Here is a 20,591-nt window from a genome sequence, read left to right as displayed (position 1 = left end):
AGAAAATTTTACACTACTCTTCATGTCAAACTATTGTGGCAAGTAAGGTTTTAGGTCTTCTTAAGGCAATTTAAAAGTCCAATTTTAATTCCTCAAATTCCAGGGAGAGACTCACCAACCCTGTTATGAGTGAAGGCAAAGGCTCAGGTGACAGGAGAGGGCGTTGCTGTGTGGCCTGAGTTGGAAAGAAATGAGCAAGCGTGAGAGACGCTGAGACTTGTGCAAGTTCCACTTTCTCCCGAGGTGGTCATGAGGGACAGTGAGGACGGGGACCCGCTGCTGCGTGTACTCAGGCCACATTTACAGGCAACCTGAATCACCTTTGTCCCCCACACGCGGGAAAAGCCTGGGGTGGAGAGAGCTTCGTTTTCTTTTCTCTGCACCATTTCACCTTTCAAAAGATTGTGTGTCAAATTAAAGAAGTGGCAAGCATCCCTCATCTGCCCACACCTCCATCACCTTGGCTGTCCCCAAGCGCACAGCACTCTGGGGGTTCCTCCCGATTTGTCCAGAAAGGAGACTGAGTGAACGCAGTTCTGTTAGACAGAGTTGCCTTGGTCTCCTTGTCTCTCTTGAGCTGGAATTCCTTTCCATGGCCAGAGCACTGGGCAGGCAGGACTCAGCCACAACTACCATGACCCCCACCCTGCAAACTGACACCTGGGGCTTGGCAGTGTGCCCCGAAGCCCATATCCATGACTTACGGTAACCCCACGTCAAACTTTCTCATTGTTTTCCTCCTCCCTGCCTGGGACCCTTCCTAGGAAATGGAGAAGCGAGATACCTACCCACTGGCAGGGCAGCACTCAGGCCCCAGATGCGAGGTCCCTGTGAGACCCTACCCTTCTGTCTGGTCCTTGTTAGCAAGCTGAATGAATGCACAGGCCCTGTGGCTTCTCAGGGCAGGCGCGGCTGAGCACACACAGTCGTGAATATTATAGGCCAGGTGTCTAGAGCCACCACTGCCTTGCCCTTCTCCTGACTCAGACTCTCCTGGGCCCGATGGGCACCTCTCCTTTCCTGAACAGAGAGCTGAGAGCTGCCCCGGGGCCAGGGTGGTGGCCTGATGGTAGACCAGCACTGTCTTGGATCCTGACCTCACATTTCCACTGCATGGCTCAGATCCCCTCCGAGGTGGGGGGTTGTAAGAGCGCCAACCAGGAGGAGAATACAGGTGTCCTCGGAGATGCTTGTTTAGCACGAATGACTCAGAACTCAAAGTCACAGTGGTATGTCTTCACGGGAGGGAGGGGCGTGTCTCCACAGTAGAGGGACCTTAAACATCTCACTTGGCAAGGGAGAGGTCAGTACAGTGCATTGAATCAGAAACCAAGGAACTAATGGGACAGAAGGGCACCCGCAGCTCCAGGTGCCGTCAGCCATGGAGAGGACGAGAAGGAGCCAGCCAACAGTGTGCCGAACCCAAGCACCCGGTTTCACTGAACTTTTATTGAGTTTATTTGTGGGCTGCATGACAGGAAGTCCTTCCAGCGTTAGAAAGAATAAAAGGTCATTTTCACAGTCACTTTGGCACACACTCACATGGTCTCATTAAAAAAACAACAACACTGGAAAGCAACGACAATGCAACCTATATAATATGCCATAAATACATACAAAACACTAGTAAAATATCCCTGATAAACCAAAGTGCATGTAGACAGAGAGAACAATGCCCAGGAGTGTACGGCACCTTCCCAGAGTCACTCGTGTCACTCGCGTGGCCTAGTCAAAGTTGGAAGTTAACAGTCATGAGAATTAGTACACACCGAGTATTTACATAACAGTAATCAGTGCCAGGAGGCTGGTGTTGGTGGGGATGCTCTTATATTCACGGGTGGACAGCGCTGGGGTGGCGGTGGGAGTGACGGCGGGAGCGCTACACGGGTCACTTGAAGGGCCAGAACGTTGCCCTCTGGAGTAAGGCAGAGCTGTGGGAGCTCCCACAAGGGCTCCAGCAACAGTCGGCGCCACTGGCCAGTGGGTGACCTTCCTACACAGGTGGCCTGAGAGTGCGTGGGTCCCTGCACAGGCCAAGGGGCACAGGGAGCCAGGCCACCTGATTGAGAAACCTTATTCTTGGCCAAAGGTGGATAACGTAGGCCACCTCCCCCTGGTCCTGCCTCCCACCTGGATCACGTCTCCCCCTCTGAAGCTGGAGTTAGCAGCCAATTCTGTTACCTTTCAACTTTAAGGCATTTTCTACATAGTTTTGTCTAAGCAAAAAAGCAATAAAAATTGAGGTAATTCTGTAGTTCACACTGGCAGGTGGCCGCATCCGCATCAGTCTCTCACTCTCTCACGCTCTCACCCCTGTGGATGGGGCCATGTGTGCATGATAAGGAAAGGCCATTGGAGCGAATGGACCAAGAATGGGAGTGGCAGTGTGTCCCTATGTCCCACTGGAGGGACACACACCAGGCCTCCTCCGTTTGACCTGAACCTGCCTGAGGAGACAGGGCGTGGGGGCAAGGTCTTAGTGAGTTGGACACAAAGGCCACGGGAAACAGGCCACAGTCACATGAGTCAGGAGGACACACTCAGCACAGGGGCAGCAGCAGCAGCAGCAGCAGCAGCAGCAGCAGCAGAAGAGGCAGCCGGGAAACCCCCAATATCACGCTGGACCCTTAGGGCCGGGCTACCCAGCATGGCCGCACAAACTGCAGGCCTCGAGAGCCCCAGTCTCTGGGTGGTGGGTGCATTTGAAAGGGGATGGGCAGGCTTCCCCTTGACTTCCAACCTACAGCTCCAGCTTGGAGGGATGTGGCCCTGCGGGGCGGTCACCAAGTGGTCACATTCTCACTTTGGCTGCTGGCCCTACCAGCACCATGACAGATCTTTGACCCTTTACAAGCCATCACCAACCAGGTCCCGGACCCCCCACAAGAGGCCAGTGCCGGGGCCTTGCCTCTGTAAGGCTGGCCCTCCCGGCCAGGTGGCCAGCAGCTCCGAAGGAGATGGTCGAGCACAGAGGCCCAGGAGAAAACAGATTCAACCGAGAGCACTCAGCAAGAGTCAGGGGAGTTTTCCATAGAAAGAGAGGAGGGGAGCCCACGGCAAGCTCCACAAGGCGCAGGGCATGCACTGGAGGGCAGAGGCAGAGTTATAAACGGGCCGGTTACTTGACGAAGTCTTCTGGACCTGCGAGTCGGGGTCCGGTCGGGACAGCCACTGAACCACATAGCTCTTCTTAGAGGGGTCGGAGATGTTTCCTAGAGGGAAGAGAAAGGGACTGCGGCTGCTGGGGCACCAGCCAGGGCTCCCCCGGCCCCTGCTCCATAGACCCTGGCGTCCTTGGGAAGGGCGATGAGGGCCTTCCAGGCTCTCCCTTATGACAGATGGGCCCGTGTCTCTCTCTCCCACGCCCTTGCATCCTGGTCTCGGCTATGGAGTAGCTACAGCACACAGGCGCTGCTGGCCTCCTGACCTGTGTACTGCTCCTCCACACCCAGTCCTGCTCCCCAGCTGAGCACAAACGGCCTGCTCCAGGAATGCAGGGACCCAGTGAATTGGGATCTACCACCCCTGCCCCCAGCTGGGGTGGGCACACCTGACCCCCCTGAGCTCCCTTCTCTGTAGACAGAACTTGTATGGGGGTCTACATCTTGAGCTGTTTCAGGGACCAAAAGAGGTCACATGTCTAGCATTTGCCAAGGTGTCTGTAAGTAGCCGGTATTCTGGTTGTTGTCTGTGCAAGGTACAGGGCATTTGTCTTGTTGAGCCCTGCTGTGTGGTCACTGTGAGTCTGGCTCTAGTTCCTAGACCAACAGGGAGCGTCAGGGAGGCAGGGATGGGCTGAGTCCGCTCCATCCTTCATCAGGGCCTGGCCTGGCCTGAAGATGAGCTGTTCCTTATATTGCCCACTATGGAAAGGGCCCAGCCCTAGCCTGGGAGGCCTCCACTTCTATTTTAAGGCCAGGGACGCTGAGTACAGGCCACTTGTGGGAAGAGCGTTTGCCTGGACCAACGCCCTGGCCTTGGGGCTTGCACACTGGTGCCCAGGCAACAGGGCAGCAGAGGGCTTACCTGGGCAGGGGCCCAGCCTGCAGATCCTTGCTGTCTCAGGTTGCTCCTCCCGGCAGATCCCAAAGCTGTCTTCCGCTGTGCGGCAGAGTACCGGCCGCTCCTGGGTGCCATTGCCACAGGTCACAGAGCACTGTAGGCGGAGAGTCCCCAGTCAGGGGCCACCTCCCATGCTGTGGGTCCGGAAGAGCCCCTCACGCATGTGACCCCATAACTCGTTTGAGGTAGTGAGGGGCACGGGGAGAGTGTGGACTGCAGGCTGGCCCGGCCTCACCCCAGCCTCAGGTGGCTGCCTCAGTCTTGTTGGGCTCTTAAGAGGGGACACACATACTTATGTCTCAGAGTTATTGTGAGTTAGAGAGAGCGACTATGCAGGGCCTGGCATTTCTGAATGCTCTGGCTATGGGATACCCAAGACCAGAAAAACCTGCTATGCACGGGGGACCCCTGGGAAAGCTCTGAGTCCCGGAGGCTTTGGCAGAGGACCACCCCCCTGACCTTTCTCCCCCCATGCACCCCCAGGCTCTATACTACCAGCTCCCTCAATGGCCCCTCCAGCCCCTGTCCCCCTCTGCCTTCTCCATGGGGAGGGGCTGGCAGGAGCAGTCACACCCAGACTCCTGGCTCGGCTCACAGCTGGCCCAGCCGTGAGCAAGGATAATTCTCAAGTCCTTGCCCTGAGTGAGAGAAAGGGTTGACTCAGCCGACATGGCTGCTTAAACCCTACACAGTCCCAAGAAAGGCCATTTGCAGGACTGGCCCATGGGCAGCTCCAGGGAGCCAAGTCCATGGAATGCTCTGTCTGGCGAGTGTTTTTCATGCCTGAGGCCTTGGGTTGCACTGCACCAACAATGTGATTTCTGCTGAGCACCTGCTGGGGTCTAGAGCTTCGGTAACGGATGTCCTCACACACACAGGCACCGTTGCCTACGTGACTACTCCCCAGTGAAAACCCTGGGCCAGTAGTTGGCAAACCGTGGCTCGCGAGCCACATGCGGCTCTTTGGCCCCTTGAGTGTGGCTCTTCCACAAAATACCATGGCCTGGGCGAGTCTATTTTGAAGAAGTGGCGTTAGAAGAAGTTGAAGTTTAAAAAATTTGGCTCTCAAAAGAAATTTCAATCGGTGTACTGTTGACATTTGGCTCTGTTGACTAATGAGTTTGCCGACCACTGCCCTGGGCATCCAGGCTTGGGTGGGCTGCCTGATTGGCAGCACTTCGTGTGTGTTGCGGCACGTCACTGCCGGGAGAATTAGGTGCATCCGTGGTGAATCCACTGGAAGAAACACCTGGAAGCCGGTGCCGGTTTCCTCTGGCTTTGGCCATGGCCTTCTTCCCTTCCCTAATTGTGCTCTGAGCATTCCTTGTAATAACCCGTAACCACGAGTGCACCGACCTCTGAGCCCTGTGATCCTCCTAGTGAATTATGGACCCTGCGGCTGGTCTTGGCTGAGAGCTGGAGGTCAGTCTTACATCAGCTCAGCTCTCTGCTCAGTCCCCAAGACAATCCTTATTACTCCTTCCAAGTCTAAGCCCTCCTTGGTTCGTGTCCCCTCCGGCCAGCTTAGCTGACCTTCTAGACCACACATCCACCTTCAGCGATAAGAACCTGGAGCCCAGGCTGCCCTCAGCCTCCCGGGAGCCCAGGCTGCCCTGAAGACCCACATTCCACTGGGTTTCTGAACAGCACACTGATTACATGGCACCACTGGTGCCCTGAGACCTCTGGGATGGGGCCCAGGGCATGAACTGAGCCCAGCAAAGGTGGGATGCCCCAGCCACCTCAGTCCTGCCCAAGCTTGGTTTGGGGATTGAGGACACAGGACACGGCCAGGGGGCCTACTTACCTGAGACCAGGGTCCAGCCCGCCACCGTCCAGGACAGAGCTCACGGTTGCAGGCCCGGCGGCTCTCGGGCCGGGCATCGTTGCAGTGCTTGGTGTGCACGGTGCGGGTGGTGTTGTTGTGAAGTGACTGAACGCAGCGCACGGAGCGAACCTGCGTGCCTGTCCGCCCACAGCTCTGACTGCACGGCTCCCATTCGCCCATGACCCATCTGCCAGGGCAGAGTGGCACGTGGTCAGTCCCCTGTGGCCACGGTGGGTAGAGGGAGGGCCTCCTGCTCTCTCAGGCACGGCCTTCCCTCGTCTCACAAAGGTGCCCCATAGGTTTGCTGCACCCTTGCCTGAGGTCCCGCAAATAATGAGCCCTACACATGTCTACTGCCGGGAGCCCTGGTGCGGGTGGCCATGGATAGCCCAGGCCTGAAGGACCCTGTCAGTCTTTGTCCCTTCTGTGGCTCCGGCTCCGCCCTCCGACTTCAGCTCTGCTGACATCACTGACCCTTCTGGCAGCAGTATCAAGGCCCTTAGCACCCAACCCCACATGCCCCCACCTAGTACCAACTGTCTTCCCTGCTCAGGACCCGGATATGCAGCCCTGCCAGACCCTGGGGCTGGAGGTCAAGGATGCAGCCGCTGCTATGGGCTGTCTTGGAAACATCTCCCACAGGATCAGAAGCTAGCCCTATACCCCGAGCCTCAGTTTCCCTACCTGAGCATTACCACTTGCCATCTCTCAGATGCACACAGCCTCTTAGACTCCACAAAACATGGTGGTGACAATGAACCCATCACCCATCTCAGGAAATATGAGGCCCAGACGACCCCTCACCCCCATGGACACAGATCCCATACCTCCCTCCACTGCAGCCCCAGGATGGGGGGGTTCTGCCCTCTACTCCCTCTAGTGGGACCCAGAGGCTGGAGCCAGGCAGTTGGGCAACCCCAGGCACTCACTCGGGCTGGGAGCACTCCTGTGGGTTGCAAGCCCGGCGGATGGCTTTGGGCTTCGGGAGGGCGTCGCAGAAGCTGCGGTGCACCATCTTGAGGTCCAGCCTCCGGCGGCAGCCGTACTTGGTGAACTGGGACCCTGAAGATGAGAGCTCGAGGAGGCTCAATGGGGCAGTGTGGCCCCTCTACGGGGTGCAAAGGGGCAGATTCACCTGCAGCTTCAGCCGTTCTTCCCAACTTTCTGGTGGGGTGGGGTAGTGTGCCCGAGCCAGGCCTTGGAGATGCCTAGCCTGTGTCCTCCCAGCACCCTAGGGCAGTGAGGGTGAGAGGCAGGGAGAGCGACCACCTTCTCCCTGGCCCCTTGGCTATCCTGGGACACGAGGGAGGGATTCATTTCCTCTCCCGTTGCTTAGCCATTTGCTCCACCTTAAACTAATATGCACCGAGGACCTGGCATGACCCAGGAGTTGGCTAATCGTGGGAACATGTCCCGTGAGTCTCCTCCCACCACAGTCCAGTGCAGCAGTTCCCAAATGGGGATGACTTTGCACATGAGAACATCTGGAAATGTCTGGAACACTTAGTTGTTCACTGGGGGAGTGTTGCTCAACATCCTACAATGCATAGGACAGCCCTCACCACAAAGAATTACAGAGACCAGGTATCAGCAGTGCCACGGTCACAGAACCCCAGCTTAGTGGGCGAGACATGGGGGAATATGGTGGGGCAGCCTGATCCAGTCTGGGCATCTGGATGCATCACAGGAAGTAGAGGAGGAAGGCAGGGGCGGGGCTCCCAGGGAGGAGGCAGCCTGTGCAAAGGGCCTGAGGCAGGAGCATGGCATGTCCAGGAGAAGCATCCAAAGCCAGGGTGAGCAGTGGAGAGGTTTGCAAGTTGCCTGGACCTCGGGGGCCATGAGGAGAGTTGTTTTTTATCCTCAGAGCAGAGGGAGCTGCTGAAGGCTATGACACCAGGAGGGACATGGTCTGATCTGCCTCTTTAATAGGTCACTCTGGGGGCGAGTGAACACACAGGGCCAGGGAGGGAGCGAGGGGGTGCCAAGGCTTCGAAGATGGGAATAGCAGATGGGTCCAAGAGATATGTAGAAGCAAGAATCAACAGGACACGCAGAGGAAATCCACAGGGGTTGGGGAGGCTCAATGGAAGGCTGGGGACACCTTTACCCAGGTGCAAGCACTGGAGAGAGAAGCCTTTGTCTGCCAGTGCCAGGGAGTGGGTGACGAGCCCCTCAGCGAACCCCTTTTGGTACCTGAGGGAGGTCTGTCCTGGTCCCCGCTCCTGCAGGCTGAGCTGTCATCTCTGCCTCTGATCTTGTTCACCCCCCAGAAACAGTGACCACTCTGGGCAAATCAGAACTTCCTGTATGCCTGCATGTACCACCCAACTGTGGGCTCCTTGAGGTATGGGCAGGAGGGACCCCTCTGCACCCAGCACTGCCCCGGAAGGTCTGGGAGGCTTTTCTGAATGAACACAGGGAGGGACCCCTGCAGAGGGGCCTTCCCACCCATCTCCAGCACAGCCTACGTCTTCCCTGTGCCCTGCCTCGTGATGCCATAGTAACCCACCCAACCCACTCTCACAGCAACTCCCGCCAGGCCACTCCTGCCTCCCGCACTGATTTAGGTTCATGTTGGCACCGACCAGACCCCACACATGCCCTCTGGCTGCTTTAGGCCTGCTGCCCTGAACACCTCCCTCCTGCTCACCCTCTGCTCCCTCCCAGGCAGGGCTGGGCCCTTGTCACCCAGACACAGATCACTGCCTCAACCTCCCTGGGGCCCGTCTTCTCATGCCTGGTACATGCCTCTGGCCGGGCAGTCAGCAGGGCACTGGGGGCTCCAGAAGCCCCTCCCCTAGAAAACCCTTCCCATTCAGGCCCCGGCTTCCTCGGGGCCCCACCCTGAGAAGCCTCTCACCTCCACCGCAGGGCTTGGAGCACAGGGACCACTTCTTCAGGGCCCACTCGTAGCCCACGGAGTCATCTTCCAGGACCTGGTTGTCGTCCACGTTGAGCGAGTCCTCATGGATCATGTACTTGTACGTCAGCGAGACCCGGGTGTCTCCCTGCGGGATGACCTGCGCCCCCACACGGCCATGAATGTGTCTGCCCAACCTCCGCCTCCTCGAAGCCAGTTCAGAAATGTCAGTCGAGGTAACTTACAGCCCAGACTCGGTATTCGCTATAGGTCGCTATGTTCTACAAAAGTCCCCAACACTGAACCACTGCTCGCAGGGAGGTAGGGTCCTGCGAGATTCCGGCCATGGCATTCTCATCTACTGTCAACATGTAACCTTATCTTTTACGTGTTTTCTGTTTAAGGATCCTTACTTAATACATGGTGCTAATTCTCTGCTGTCTGACTCGGGGCCAGCGCCCTGTAACACAGGCCTGCAAGGAGCTCCCCGATGCTGCACGGGCTCCATGGGGCACCCCACAGCTGCTCACCTTGGGGAACCGCACAGAGCCCTTCAGCACTATGCCTGGGGCCATTTTAAACAGTGAAATCATCCCATTAAAGCACAAACATGTGAAAAATGTGTCACTAAATACACTGTGAAAAGGACACTGGTTTATAGTAGGAGCTAAGACAAGAAGCAGAGGGTCCGCTGGCTCCCCCTCAGCTGGAACATGCATGCCACTGCTCTGCGTTTGTCTGCAAATGGCTGTGGAAACCACGCTGAGTTTTTACTTGGGGATTACAGATACGTTTTTGCAAGTAGGTGAATTTACCAACGCAGAACCTGCAGGTCCTGAGGCCTACTGCACCTGCACTGGCAGGCGGGTCCCCAACAGCATCTGGGGGAGAAAGTCCCTGCAGGGGAAGCAATCGGAGCGCGTGCCCAGGGATGAGGTGCTGGGGTCCGGGTGCCTACCCCGCTCCACAGTGAACTCACCTTAGCTTTATCTGTAGTGGTTTGATTTTTTTTTTTACAGATAAAATATATTACTTATGTAATTAAAATTGATTTTAAAAAAGTGATTAGAAAATCAAGCCCCCCCCCGCCCCCCTCTGTACTCCCATAACCAGGAGCAGTCCGTGCTCATGAACTCAGGAGACCTGGGGTCCAGGCCTGCTCAGGGACAAAGTCCAGGGTCTGGTGGTCTAACATCCTGAACCCTGTCCGTTACTCCCAGGGTGTGGTACAACTGGGATTGGATGGCAGACATGAAGGAGCATGATGAAAGGCGGCTATAGATGTCACTCAGCAGGGAAACCAAAACCCTTATAAGGGAGAGTGCCTGAGGTCACTGGGAGCGATAGAGGGCCCAGAGCCCCAACTGGCAGCTCCGTGCCTGTCCCCCACTCTGACACAAGGATGGACAGGCCAGAGAGGCCGTTCCAAGCATGGCCTGAAGGATGCAGGAGGCTCCATCCCTTCCCCAGTGGCCACTTGCCCCCTGGCCTGGGGACTTACCAGCACAGCGATGGTGCCATGAAGGGGGCCCATGGTCTGCAGCGTCTCCCGGCCATCTTCATCCCGGTACTCCCACTCCACACCCATGGCGATGAACGATTTGGAATTGGGATCTATGTCGTTCTCTTCATTTAAAATGAACTTGCCTGTCTCTAAGTTCTTGACGGCTGGAAACAGCAAAAAGGAGCCCCCACCACGATTACCAGGGGGCAAGATCCAGGCACGCTGGAGGGAGGCCGGGGTGGAGGGGGGCACACTGGTTTGGGCAGGTGCAGGGAGTGTCCTTGCCAGACAGCCCAAATCACCTGAGAGCCGGGCTCGTCCTTTGCCACTTGGCCAGAACTCGTGCCTTTCTGCCAGGCCCGGGGTCTTTTCTTCTCGGGCCTGCCCCCACAGACCCTGGGGGAGCAGGGGCTCTGCCCAGAAGTGAAAAGGCTCCCTCCCTGCAGCCTATTTGGGACACTCAGCAGGCACTCAGAGTATGCAAGGGAGTGGGAAGCCCCTATCTGCCGCCTCAGCCCCCCAGGGTGCAGGGTATCTGCTGGACACTAGGGCACAATGCTGGGACGGGGCTTCCTGCCATGGGGTGAGCATATGTTAAGCTGAAAATCAGGGTCTCCCCACCCCATCTGTGACAGTGGCCCTGCCTGGGGACCCACCAGTTCCCCGTACCTCCTGAAGAGGCTAGCCCTGACTAGGGATCACTCAGGCCATTGCAAAGAATGTCTAGGAGCTGAGGACTCCGCTGGTCAGGAAGCCTCACACATCCCATGGTGTGGAAGGGGCACTGGGGAGCGGACAGGGCACCGAGTGAGGAAGTAACTCCGCACACAAGTCTCCTGTAACTCTGTCTACAGCACAAAGTGAGCCTCAGTAGGTGTCATGGGTCCTCAACTTGTCACCAACTCTCTTTCCTCTCCTGCAGAGACAGGGGACCTGGGACCTGGAGTCTTTAGCCATCTTTTTTTCGGGGGGCACTGACTTTTATACCTGCCTTCTGTTTAAGGCAAGTGGTACTAGTTTTGCATTTTGGGTAGCAACATAAAGTTTCTTCTTAAAGAAACAACAGAAGAAAAATGACAATTAAAAAAAATGGGCTCTGTCACATCTCAGCAGGGATGCCAGATGGTGAGGTCCTGAACCAATATGAGCCCCGCAGGACACGGAAGAAGGTGGGCCCCAAATTGGGGGAAGGGACTTGTTCAGGATCTCCCAGCAGCCCCCTGCATCACTTTTGGGCCCCATGACTACCCAGGAGGTTGGGCCCAGAAGCCTTTTTGGGGAGTGGGTGAGGATGGGTGGCGGCCCAGCAAAGGGCCCCAGGCAGCTTCAGTGAGCAGAGTCCCTCCGGCAGGGGGCTGCCATGTGGGAAGGGGCATCCAGAGCTGTTGGAACATCTGACATTTCAAGAGTGGTCAGAGATCTCTACACTAGACAGAATCTCAGGAATGTAGAGGTACACGAATGGAAAATATGCAAATACACTGTGTGAGGCCACCCTCCACGCAGGCGCTCTGGTCAGTGTGTGTGTGGAGGCTACTCAGGACTCTCCTGCTTGCAGACCTGCCTGCCTCCCAGTGGGCGGGCGGCAGTTCCTGTTAGCCTTGAGATGGGGAGTCATTCTTGTGGGCTGGGGGTGTGGGGCACATATCCCGCCACAGCTGCTGCCAGGAGCCCTCTGATCAAACGCACGGCTCCTCCACCAAAGGTGAATCCAGAAAAGGTCCACGACATGGGCTGAGCCAGGGACAGGGAGTCCCTCCAATCGGACCTCCCACCCCGGGGGCGCTGCCATACCCGGTAGAGCAACTGTAGGTCGGCTGCCTTCCTGGGCTGTGGGACTCACCCAGGTGATGGCTGGTAGTGTCCGCCTCCTGGATGAGCAGGTGTCTGGCTCCTGCGGGGATCTCAAACATCTTAACGTAGCCTTTGTTGGGATGTGGGGAGACAAAGACAAATAAGAAGAGAGGAATCACTGGGTGCAGACAAGGCATGGAGGGCCTTGCCCTCAAAGACAGCTCCAGAGGCCCCAGTGTTTCATGGGCCTTGACTGTCCGCCCAGAAAGGCAGCGAAGGGACAGGGAGCAAGGGACCCACAGCTGCCCCACAGCCCTAAAAGGCAGGGGAGGGGTGGCCTCAGCAAGCCCCTGCCCTCAAATAGACATCTGAGACCCATCCTATGTACCCATATTCTGGCTTCTTCTGCCCTGAACCCTCACCTGGGCCCGCACTCTCCCTGTCCCCCACCCACCCTGGAGCCTGGCTCAAGCTGTCCTGATTTAGGTTCTCCCACTACCTCACCCTTCTGGAAGAGTCATGAACCCAGACAGAGCCCCAAGGTCAAGCATCCCATGCCCACCGAGCAGGTGCTGTAGACAGTCAGGCCCCAGGGCCAGAAGGAGGGGCTCACTCACCCAGCTTCTTAGGGGAGCGTGTGAACACGCCTTTGACCACTTTGCAGTGGCTGTTGTCCCCTCCACACACACCGCACTTGTCTTCTTGCTTGTTGGAGCCGATCACTCCATCACAGCCCACCTTCTGTGAAGGGGAAGGGGGGTTGCAGTGTACACCAAGACCCTCCCCACTTGGGCTCTGGCCTGACTGTGCCCCCAGGGCATTAGCACCTGTTCCCTGGGCATCCCTTTTTAGCAGTTCCAATGCAGGGGAAGGAGACAGGGCTTTGGACAAAGACAGACCCCATGTGCACACCTCAGGAACAGTCACGTCCCCTCACTCATTCACTCATCTAGACAGTATGACTTCAGAGGGCTCGGCACAGCCTAAACAGGGCCACATCCTGAGACTGTCCTGGTTTGGCGAGCTGGCCTCAAAAGGAACATTCCTGTCCTGAGGGCTGTAACTCAGACCTGGTCTCTGCCCCTTGCCCAGGGCCACGCAGCAAGGCCCCTCCAGCAGCCACTCCAGGGCGCCCACCACAGCTTAGGCCTGGATGCTCCAGCCTTCACATTGCCCACAGGAACACAATGCACGCTTTAGTCTATCTTCAGGTGTCTAGACAGGAGGTGACAAAAGTTGGTAGGAACACTTTTGCCTTCATTCTCTTGTGGCAGGACAGTAAGAAGCTAGGGAAATTCCTTGGCAAGTGGAATAAGGGAAATTGAGACAAAATAATTAAATAAGGCCAAATGATTTGAGCAATTTATAGCCAGCTAATGAATCACAAGGTTTTATCTTCCCTAATCAAAGACAGTTAGGAACAATGGTTTACACATTCTAGGCGATCCTGGGACAGAACAGCCTTAGTCCTGGTCCCTCTTCAATGATGTTCTTTAAAACTAACCAGATAACCCTGACCCCTCTATGCACACATTGTGATGAATCAACACCTTGAAGGACACATTTGAAAAGCTAATGAATATTCTGATAAGACCCTCCCCTAGAATTATACCCAACTAAAGGAAGATAAGAAGTCTCAAGACAAAGGAATCAGAGTACACCCACACTTTGCACCTCTGTTCCTTTTCTCCTAAACTCTAAGGGACCTCATGAAACTTGCAACCAGGGTAGCTGTGGGCAGCAGCAGCTCATCCCAGGCTTATCCCCCTGAATCTGTCTCCAAGGCCCCCCTTTTCTCTGACTTTCTCCTGTTGCTTCTCCTACCTTAAGCCTTTGTTTCATTGTCCCCAGTTTTAATAAACATACTTTGGAAATCACCTGGACTCATGTCGTGAAATCGTTCCCACATGAAGTCAAGAACCCATACACTTCCAGCAGGCCTGAGGCAGACCCGCTCCAGGCCAGACCTCATCTGGTAACTCCCTCAACAAATACTCTCAACACTGCTCACTCCAGGGGCAAAAATTATTTCACACTGAGTGGGGACCTTCCTTTTCTCAGGGCCACCTGGTAGAGGCAGTAATAAATTCAGGCTCTTTAACTCTCTAAAGCCCTGGCAGCACACCATTCCCAGGACCACAGAAGCTAGAAAGGGAGCAGCCCGTGCATGTCCATGGCCTGACACCATGTTCATACCAATATCCACACCCACAGCTTTCCTAGCTTAGCAGGGACAATGACCTAGAGTGTGCCATAGCATTGCATGCGTTCCTCTTCGCCCTGGTTGACCGGAAGCTCGGAGCCAATTCTCCCCTACCACCACCTCTTCCTCCCGCTTTGGTCTTCCATTTCTGACTTTTATCTCACAAGGACCTTTGAGGACAGGGGCTCTAATCCATAAAAGGGCTACAGAGCAGTGGTTCATGCATAATTTTTTTTTTTTGGCTTTTTTTTTTTTCATGCATCATTTTTGTATGTGTGAATAGAAGTTAAGTTTTGGTTTATTGATTTATATGATCATAAGCCTTTTTGAATTAATTTTGGAAGTGAGCAGGGTGAAAACAAATCAATAAAATGAACATGTTTATTTTAATGATTTATGAGGGAAAAAAATTAACAAAGGAAGGGAACAGGATAAACTGGGGCGGGGGGGGGGGGGGGAATTGATCTTTTAAGGCATAGATGTCTGAGCTGAAAGCATTAGATCTTCCACTTCCCGGCCATGCAGTCTTAGAGGAACTCTGAGTTGGTTTCCACATTTGAAGCATGGAGTCAGAGCAGCACACCCTGTCAGGGATATTGTCAGGGAGAGAGGAGGTAGTCCTTGTAAACAGTCATATGCTGCCTGGCACAGAGTATGACTTCAGTAAGGGATGGAGGTGATGCTGAGGGGGACAATGGAGTGGAGGAGGATGGGAGAAAACCTCTGTCCAGGCCAGGGCAGTTGTGACATTGTGATTTATAATAAATACATATTTGGTCTTTAGCCATTTCTGGCACAGAGCTAAACCACTAGGAATTCCCTGTGCTGAGAGCTTCAAAGGTGCCTTTTGTTATGTTAATGAGGTGGCTTTTGGCCCATTTGAGAATGGGGAGCCGGCTACCCAGAGAACCAATCATGTGACTGGGGATGGAAGTTTCAGTCCCACTCCTGACCTGCAGGGATGGGCTGGAGATTGAACCAATCACCAATGGCCAGTGATATAATCAACCATATTTTAAAAATATAATAAATGGAGCTATTTTAAAATGGAGCTAGAGCTGCCACTCCATGGATACTGCCTTGTAGGTCTTCTTCCTCAGATCTCTGGAATGTTAAAATAGGGCAGAATAACAGTGTCCCAGAGAATTGCTTGCAGAGCTAAGAAGAAAGCGGCTATTATGACTACCGGACTGATGACTATTGGACTGAAAATTAAAAGCACTGTTTAGAATTAACATCACTATTATGCTATCTGTATCAATATAAATATCTTCCTCCTATTGGTGCAATTGTGCTCCCTCCTTATCTCATAAATACCCTTTGCCTTTGTCTTCTAATTGAAACACTATTTGAGTTTCTGCTTGAATCAGTGATTCCAGAAAAGCTATTTTTTGATGCGTATTGCCTCTTACATTGGAAGACCTTTTATTTTTAGGTTACCATATCTGGAATCACAAACAAGATCTAAATAGGTCTCACCTGCATGATCCAGCATCCCTAGAACCAAGTATGATACCAACAAAGTCTCTTTTGGGCTCACTGCTTCCTTGGACTGTGAAGCCTTCTTAGGTTCAGACTGCCCTTGTTTTTTGGTTGAGGCCAAATGTCTTTCTCTGAGACAAGGTTTTTCCTTCAAGGGTGGGGGTGATAGCCCCAGGTACTGGCATGTGGTGTGATGCCTCAGGAGTAAAGGGATGCTGTTTCCCTCAATACGTTGGCATCATCTAATTGTGCTCCTCAGTTTCCTTTTCTTGTCTCTGTTTGTTTTGTTGTTTGTCATAAGAACAATCCTATATAATAAAAGGCTAATATGCAAATTGTCCCCTTGACTGGAGTTCGACTGGGAGTTCAATGGGGAGTTTGACCAGGGGGCGGGGCCAGCTGGCCAACTGCCCGTGGCCCATCACCCCATCCAGCCCAGCCAGATAGGCCCCGATCGGGGCAGGCTGGCCAGACCCCACCTGTGCACAAATTTGTGCACCGGGCCTCTAGTCTATATAATAAAAGCATAAGCATCCATTAGGGCAGAACAACCAGAACGACTGGTTGCAATGATGCGCACTGACCACCAGGGGCAGATGCCCAATTCAGGAGCTGCTTCCTGGTGGTCAGTGCACTCCCGCAGGGGGACCGCCACTCAGCCAGAAGCCGGACTCATGGCTGGTGAGCGCAGTGGTGTGGCGGGAGCCTCTCCCGCCTCCGTGGCAGTATGAAGGAGCAGTGAGCCGAGTGGTTAGGATAAGTGAGCAGGCAGACGGTAAGGATCAAGGGGTCCTGAACATCCCCTGAGGGGTCCAGGACTGAGAGAGGGTGCAGGCCAGGCTCAGGGACCCCTCCCCTCCAGTGCACAAATTTTGTGCACCAGGCCTCTAGTATTTCCTAAAAGAAGAGGAAACCACTCTGGGACAGTGAAATACCTTTAGTTAATGAGTAAAACTGTCTAAAAGATAAAATAACTTCTAAATGAATCATAAAAAAAAAACTTTGGCCATCTGAGCAGATACTTTAAAATTTCTTTCTTTGTCCTGCCTAAAACCTGACAAGATAGTTCAAAGAATCTAATAACTCTATGATCAGAAATTTGGTAAAATTAGAAACCTAATAGAATTTTTTTGAAGTCTTCTTAGTAACTTCCAAAGTCTTCCTGTAGATATCAGAAATGTAAACACAGCCTACAACTGCCTGAAACTAAACAAACCAAAGGGGAAAAAAGTGAGAAAAGAGCTTTTAAAAACACAAGGAGCTAGGGTTTCCAGATGGTGGTGTAGTAGGTGAATCTTTCTTGCACCTCCTCTGAGGGCCAATCTGGAAATAAAACTAAATTGGGGAACATTCACCTGGAGTTACCAATTGAGGACTAGCTGAAGAGGAGACTTTAACAAGGAAGGGCAGAAACCACCTGGACTAGCAGGAAGGGGAGGGTTGCGAGAAGGACAGGCCAAGCTTCCACGGCAGTAGGCCGAGGGTGAGGAGGGATCTCTTGGCTGCGGAGATATCCCTGTGGTCCAGGCCCAGATCCCAGGTGGGCTTGCCAGTCCAGAACACCAGATCTGAGAACACGGCCTATGTAACATCCAGCCATAAAAGGCAGCAGGTCTTCTGACTGCCAGGGAGACCAGAGTTGGTGGGAGATAAAGCCACATTTTTTTTTCCTTAAAAAAAGTAAATAAAAATCCCAGAACACAGGATTTTCATTTAAGGCTCTGGTGAAGGGAGGGCAGTGAGGACTAGAGTTGTCTGAGGAGAGGCTGGGATAGGAAGCATTGTGGGAAGATATGAAAAAGCAGCAACCCAGAGACCTGCAATTGGTTATCCCCCACCTTATACCACAGCAGCCATTTTTCTGAGAGGAGCAGGCTCTTCCCAGCCAGCAGTGGGTGCAAGTGGTGGCTGCTGCCCCAATCACCCCTCAGGAGCAGGGGGAGGTGGAAAAGCCCTCAGGGGCAACCAGGGCTGGCAGCCGCTGCTCACATCCACTGACAGTGCCAAGTGATTTGGACCAGCGCTGGGCACCAGCAGTGGGTATGAGTGGTGGCTCCGGTGCCAGCTGTGGGTGCAAGGGGGGCTGTCGCTAGCAGCAGGTGAAAGAGGTGGCTGCCGGCCCCGATCACCCCTCAGGAGCAGGGGGAGGTAGAGAAGCCCTGAGGGTTGATTGGGGCAGCCTTTTGATGGTGCTGAGCGATTGGGGCCTGTGCTGGGCGCTGGCAGTGGGTGCGAGTGGTGGCTCTGGTGCTGGCAGTGGGTGTGAGCAGGGCCAGCACTGGCAGCAGGTGCAAGTGCCTGGCAGGACCACAGCGCGTGGGAGCAAAGAATTTTCAGTAACCACCAGAGGTTCGCTCCAATGACAGTGACTGGTGCCCCGCCTTGGTCTGGCATCCTCGCTCACCTGCTCCACCATCCCACTGCGGCCGATGCCCACCATGTTCCCTGCTGCTGATGACTGCCATGTTCCGTGCCCGCCTCTGGTGGTCAGTGCACGTCATAGCAACCGGTTGTCCGGTTGTTCCACTGTTCGTTCTATTTGCATATTCGGGTTTTATATATATATATATATAGAAATACATAATCCATGGACACAGACAATAGTATGGGGAAGGCCTGGGTTGGGGCAGGGCCTGGGTGGAGGGTGGTAAAAGGTAGGAAAATGGGAGACATCTGTAATACTGTCAACAATAAAATAACCCCACAAGTAGATATATGGGCTCCTTTGCTAAGCAGCCCCATTCCTTAAAAACTGTTTATCAAATCTTAAAGCTTTAGCCATTTAAATTAACAACTTATTCCAACTATTATAAATTAACTAGAGGCCCGGTGCATGAATTTGTGCATGGGTGGGGTCTCTAGGACTGGCCAGCAATCAGGGCCGATCGGGGCTGGGCCGATCAGGGCCAGACCGATCGGGGCCTGCTGGCCTGGGGGAGGAGAGTGGGGAGGGACCACGGGAGGTTGGCCGCCGGCCAACGAGGAGGGAGCAGGCCCTTGGACCCCCTGGGAAAGGGGCCACATGTGCTACCACCTGTGGGCCCCAGTGGGATTGGGAGAGGAGGCGACAGTTGCCGGGCTGGACATGGAAGGGACAGATGCCAGACGCTGATGCCACTGTCGGCGCCCTGCCACTGTGCGGTTCCTTGCCTCCCCCCCTCCTTCCCTCGCCACCGCTCCATCACCGCGGTGGGCAGGCAGCCCCTGGGGAAGGGAGAGGACGCGAGTGAGACAAACCCTTGTGTCAAGGGCTGACTTTCAATAGATTGCAGTGAGGGAGCTGCTCTACTACGTATGAAACTCTTACCCAGAAGCAGATCATCTATGAATGGTTTAGCACCAGGGGCCAAGGTGGGCTGGCTGGCCAGGGGGAGGGACCGGGGGCAGTTGGCCAGCCACGGGAAGTTGTGGGAGTGCACTGACCACCAGAAGGCAGCCCTGCATTGAGCGTCTGCCCCCTGGTGGTTGGTGCACGTCTAGTGACTGGTCGACTGGTCGACCAGTGGTTTCAGTCATTCAGGTCATTTGGTCGTAATGGTTGCTTAGGCTTTTATATATATACTAGTGGCCCAGTGCATGAAATCCATGCACATTAAAAGGGAATTAATTAGAGGAAATATTTTAATATTGCTATTTGCCCTTTCTCTATAATAGAAGTGTCAGAGATGAAAGAAAATTAGTAAAATGTATATGAAAATCTTTCTCCTTGGCCCAGAGTCAAGTTCCCGCCCACTCACGCATGCCTCAAAATCATGTGAGACCCAGACCCTGCCGGCCCCACCCCCATTGGGTGAGATCCAGACCTGGCTGGCCCCACCCCTGTCAAGCCCCGCTGGGTGGGGGACTCAGCCTCAGGTCCCCCATCAAGCCCCGCTGGGCAGGGAGTACAGCCTTAGGTCCCCCAGCGCACACCAGGCAGGGGGTGCAGCCTCAGGTTCCCTGGCCCTGCACCAGGGCGGGGATTGAGGCCTGGGGTGGGGCGTGCCCTGAGGTTCCCCATCAAGCCCTGCCAGATGGGGGGTGTGGCCTCAGGTACCCCAGGCTGGCACTGGGGTGGTGAGCGTGCCTTGAGGTCACCCGTCAAGTCCCGCTGGGCAGGGGGCGCAGCCTCAGGTCTCCCGCCCCGCCCAGCTCCACGCAGCCTCAGGTCCCTGCTTGCATTATGGGAACCCTGCCTCCGCTGTGAGTTCAGCCATCTTGTGTTACAGGAAACCCACCTCCACTGTGGGCGTAGCCATCTTGTGACAATGTGATGGTTAATTTGCATATTACCTCTTTATTATATAGGATAGATGGTATTTACTATACCTGTCTCATGGTTAAAAACTTTTTTTAGCCCTAACTGGTTTGGCTCAGTGGATGGAGCGTCAGCCTGCGGACTCAAGGGTCCCAGGTTCGATCCCGGTCAAGGGCATGTACCTTGGTTGCGGGCACGTCCCCAGTGGGGGGTGATTGATGTTTCTCTGTCATTGATGTTTCTAACTTTCTCTCCCTTTCCCTTCCTCTCTGTAAAAAATCAATAAAATATATTTTAAAAAAACCAAAAAACTTTTTTTAAATGAAGTAATCAGATCTCTGATTATGTCTATGTATATATGTGTATGTAGAGGACATTAATAAAAATTGGTTTATATAAAAAGCTCTGTTTAACTGGCTTAAAGAACTTAACCACTTATATAAATTAAATATAACAGAAACTAACACAAAGCTTTTCAGAATCATGTGATTTGGGAAAAGATTTAATAACAAAGTAGATTTAAGTTTGTTGGTTTAATTAAAACAGCAATGTTATTAAAGTTAGCAATGTTTAATATAAAATTATATTTTATCTGGGTTTACTAAAAAAAATAAGTTCACA

General features: G+C 54.0%; 1 protein-coding gene across 1 annotated transcript in view; it reads right to left on the bottom strand.

The window, feature by feature from the left end:
- Positions 1-20,591, bottom strand: part of ADAMTS2 (ADAM metallopeptidase with thrombospondin type 1 motif 2) — a 262,993-nt gene that overhangs the window by 7,917 nt on the left and 234,485 nt on the right. Inside the window, exons 14-21 of the mRNA XM_079771375.1 lie at positions 12,666-12,789; positions 12,098-12,178; positions 10,252-10,418; positions 8,751-8,910; positions 6,820-6,952; positions 5,870-6,077; positions 4,027-4,156; positions 3,123-3,212 (exon numbers count right to left, since the gene is read on the bottom strand). Coding sequence (XP_079627501.1) covers positions 3,123-3,212; positions 4,027-4,156; positions 5,870-6,077; positions 6,820-6,952; positions 8,751-8,910; positions 10,252-10,418; positions 12,098-12,178; positions 12,666-12,789 — 1,093 coding nt within the window. The remainder of the gene's footprint in view (positions 1-3,122; positions 3,213-4,026; positions 4,157-5,869; positions 6,078-6,819; positions 6,953-8,750; positions 8,911-10,251; positions 10,419-12,097; positions 12,179-12,665; positions 12,790-20,591) is intronic.

Source organism: Cnephaeus nilssonii (genome assembly GCF_951640355.1).
Source record: "Cnephaeus nilssonii genome assembly, chromosome: 5".
Classification (NCBI taxonomy): Eukaryota; Metazoa; Chordata; class Mammalia; order Chiroptera; family Vespertilionidae; genus Cnephaeus; species Cnephaeus nilssonii.
This window is presented reverse-complemented; position numbering and strand designations above follow the sequence as displayed.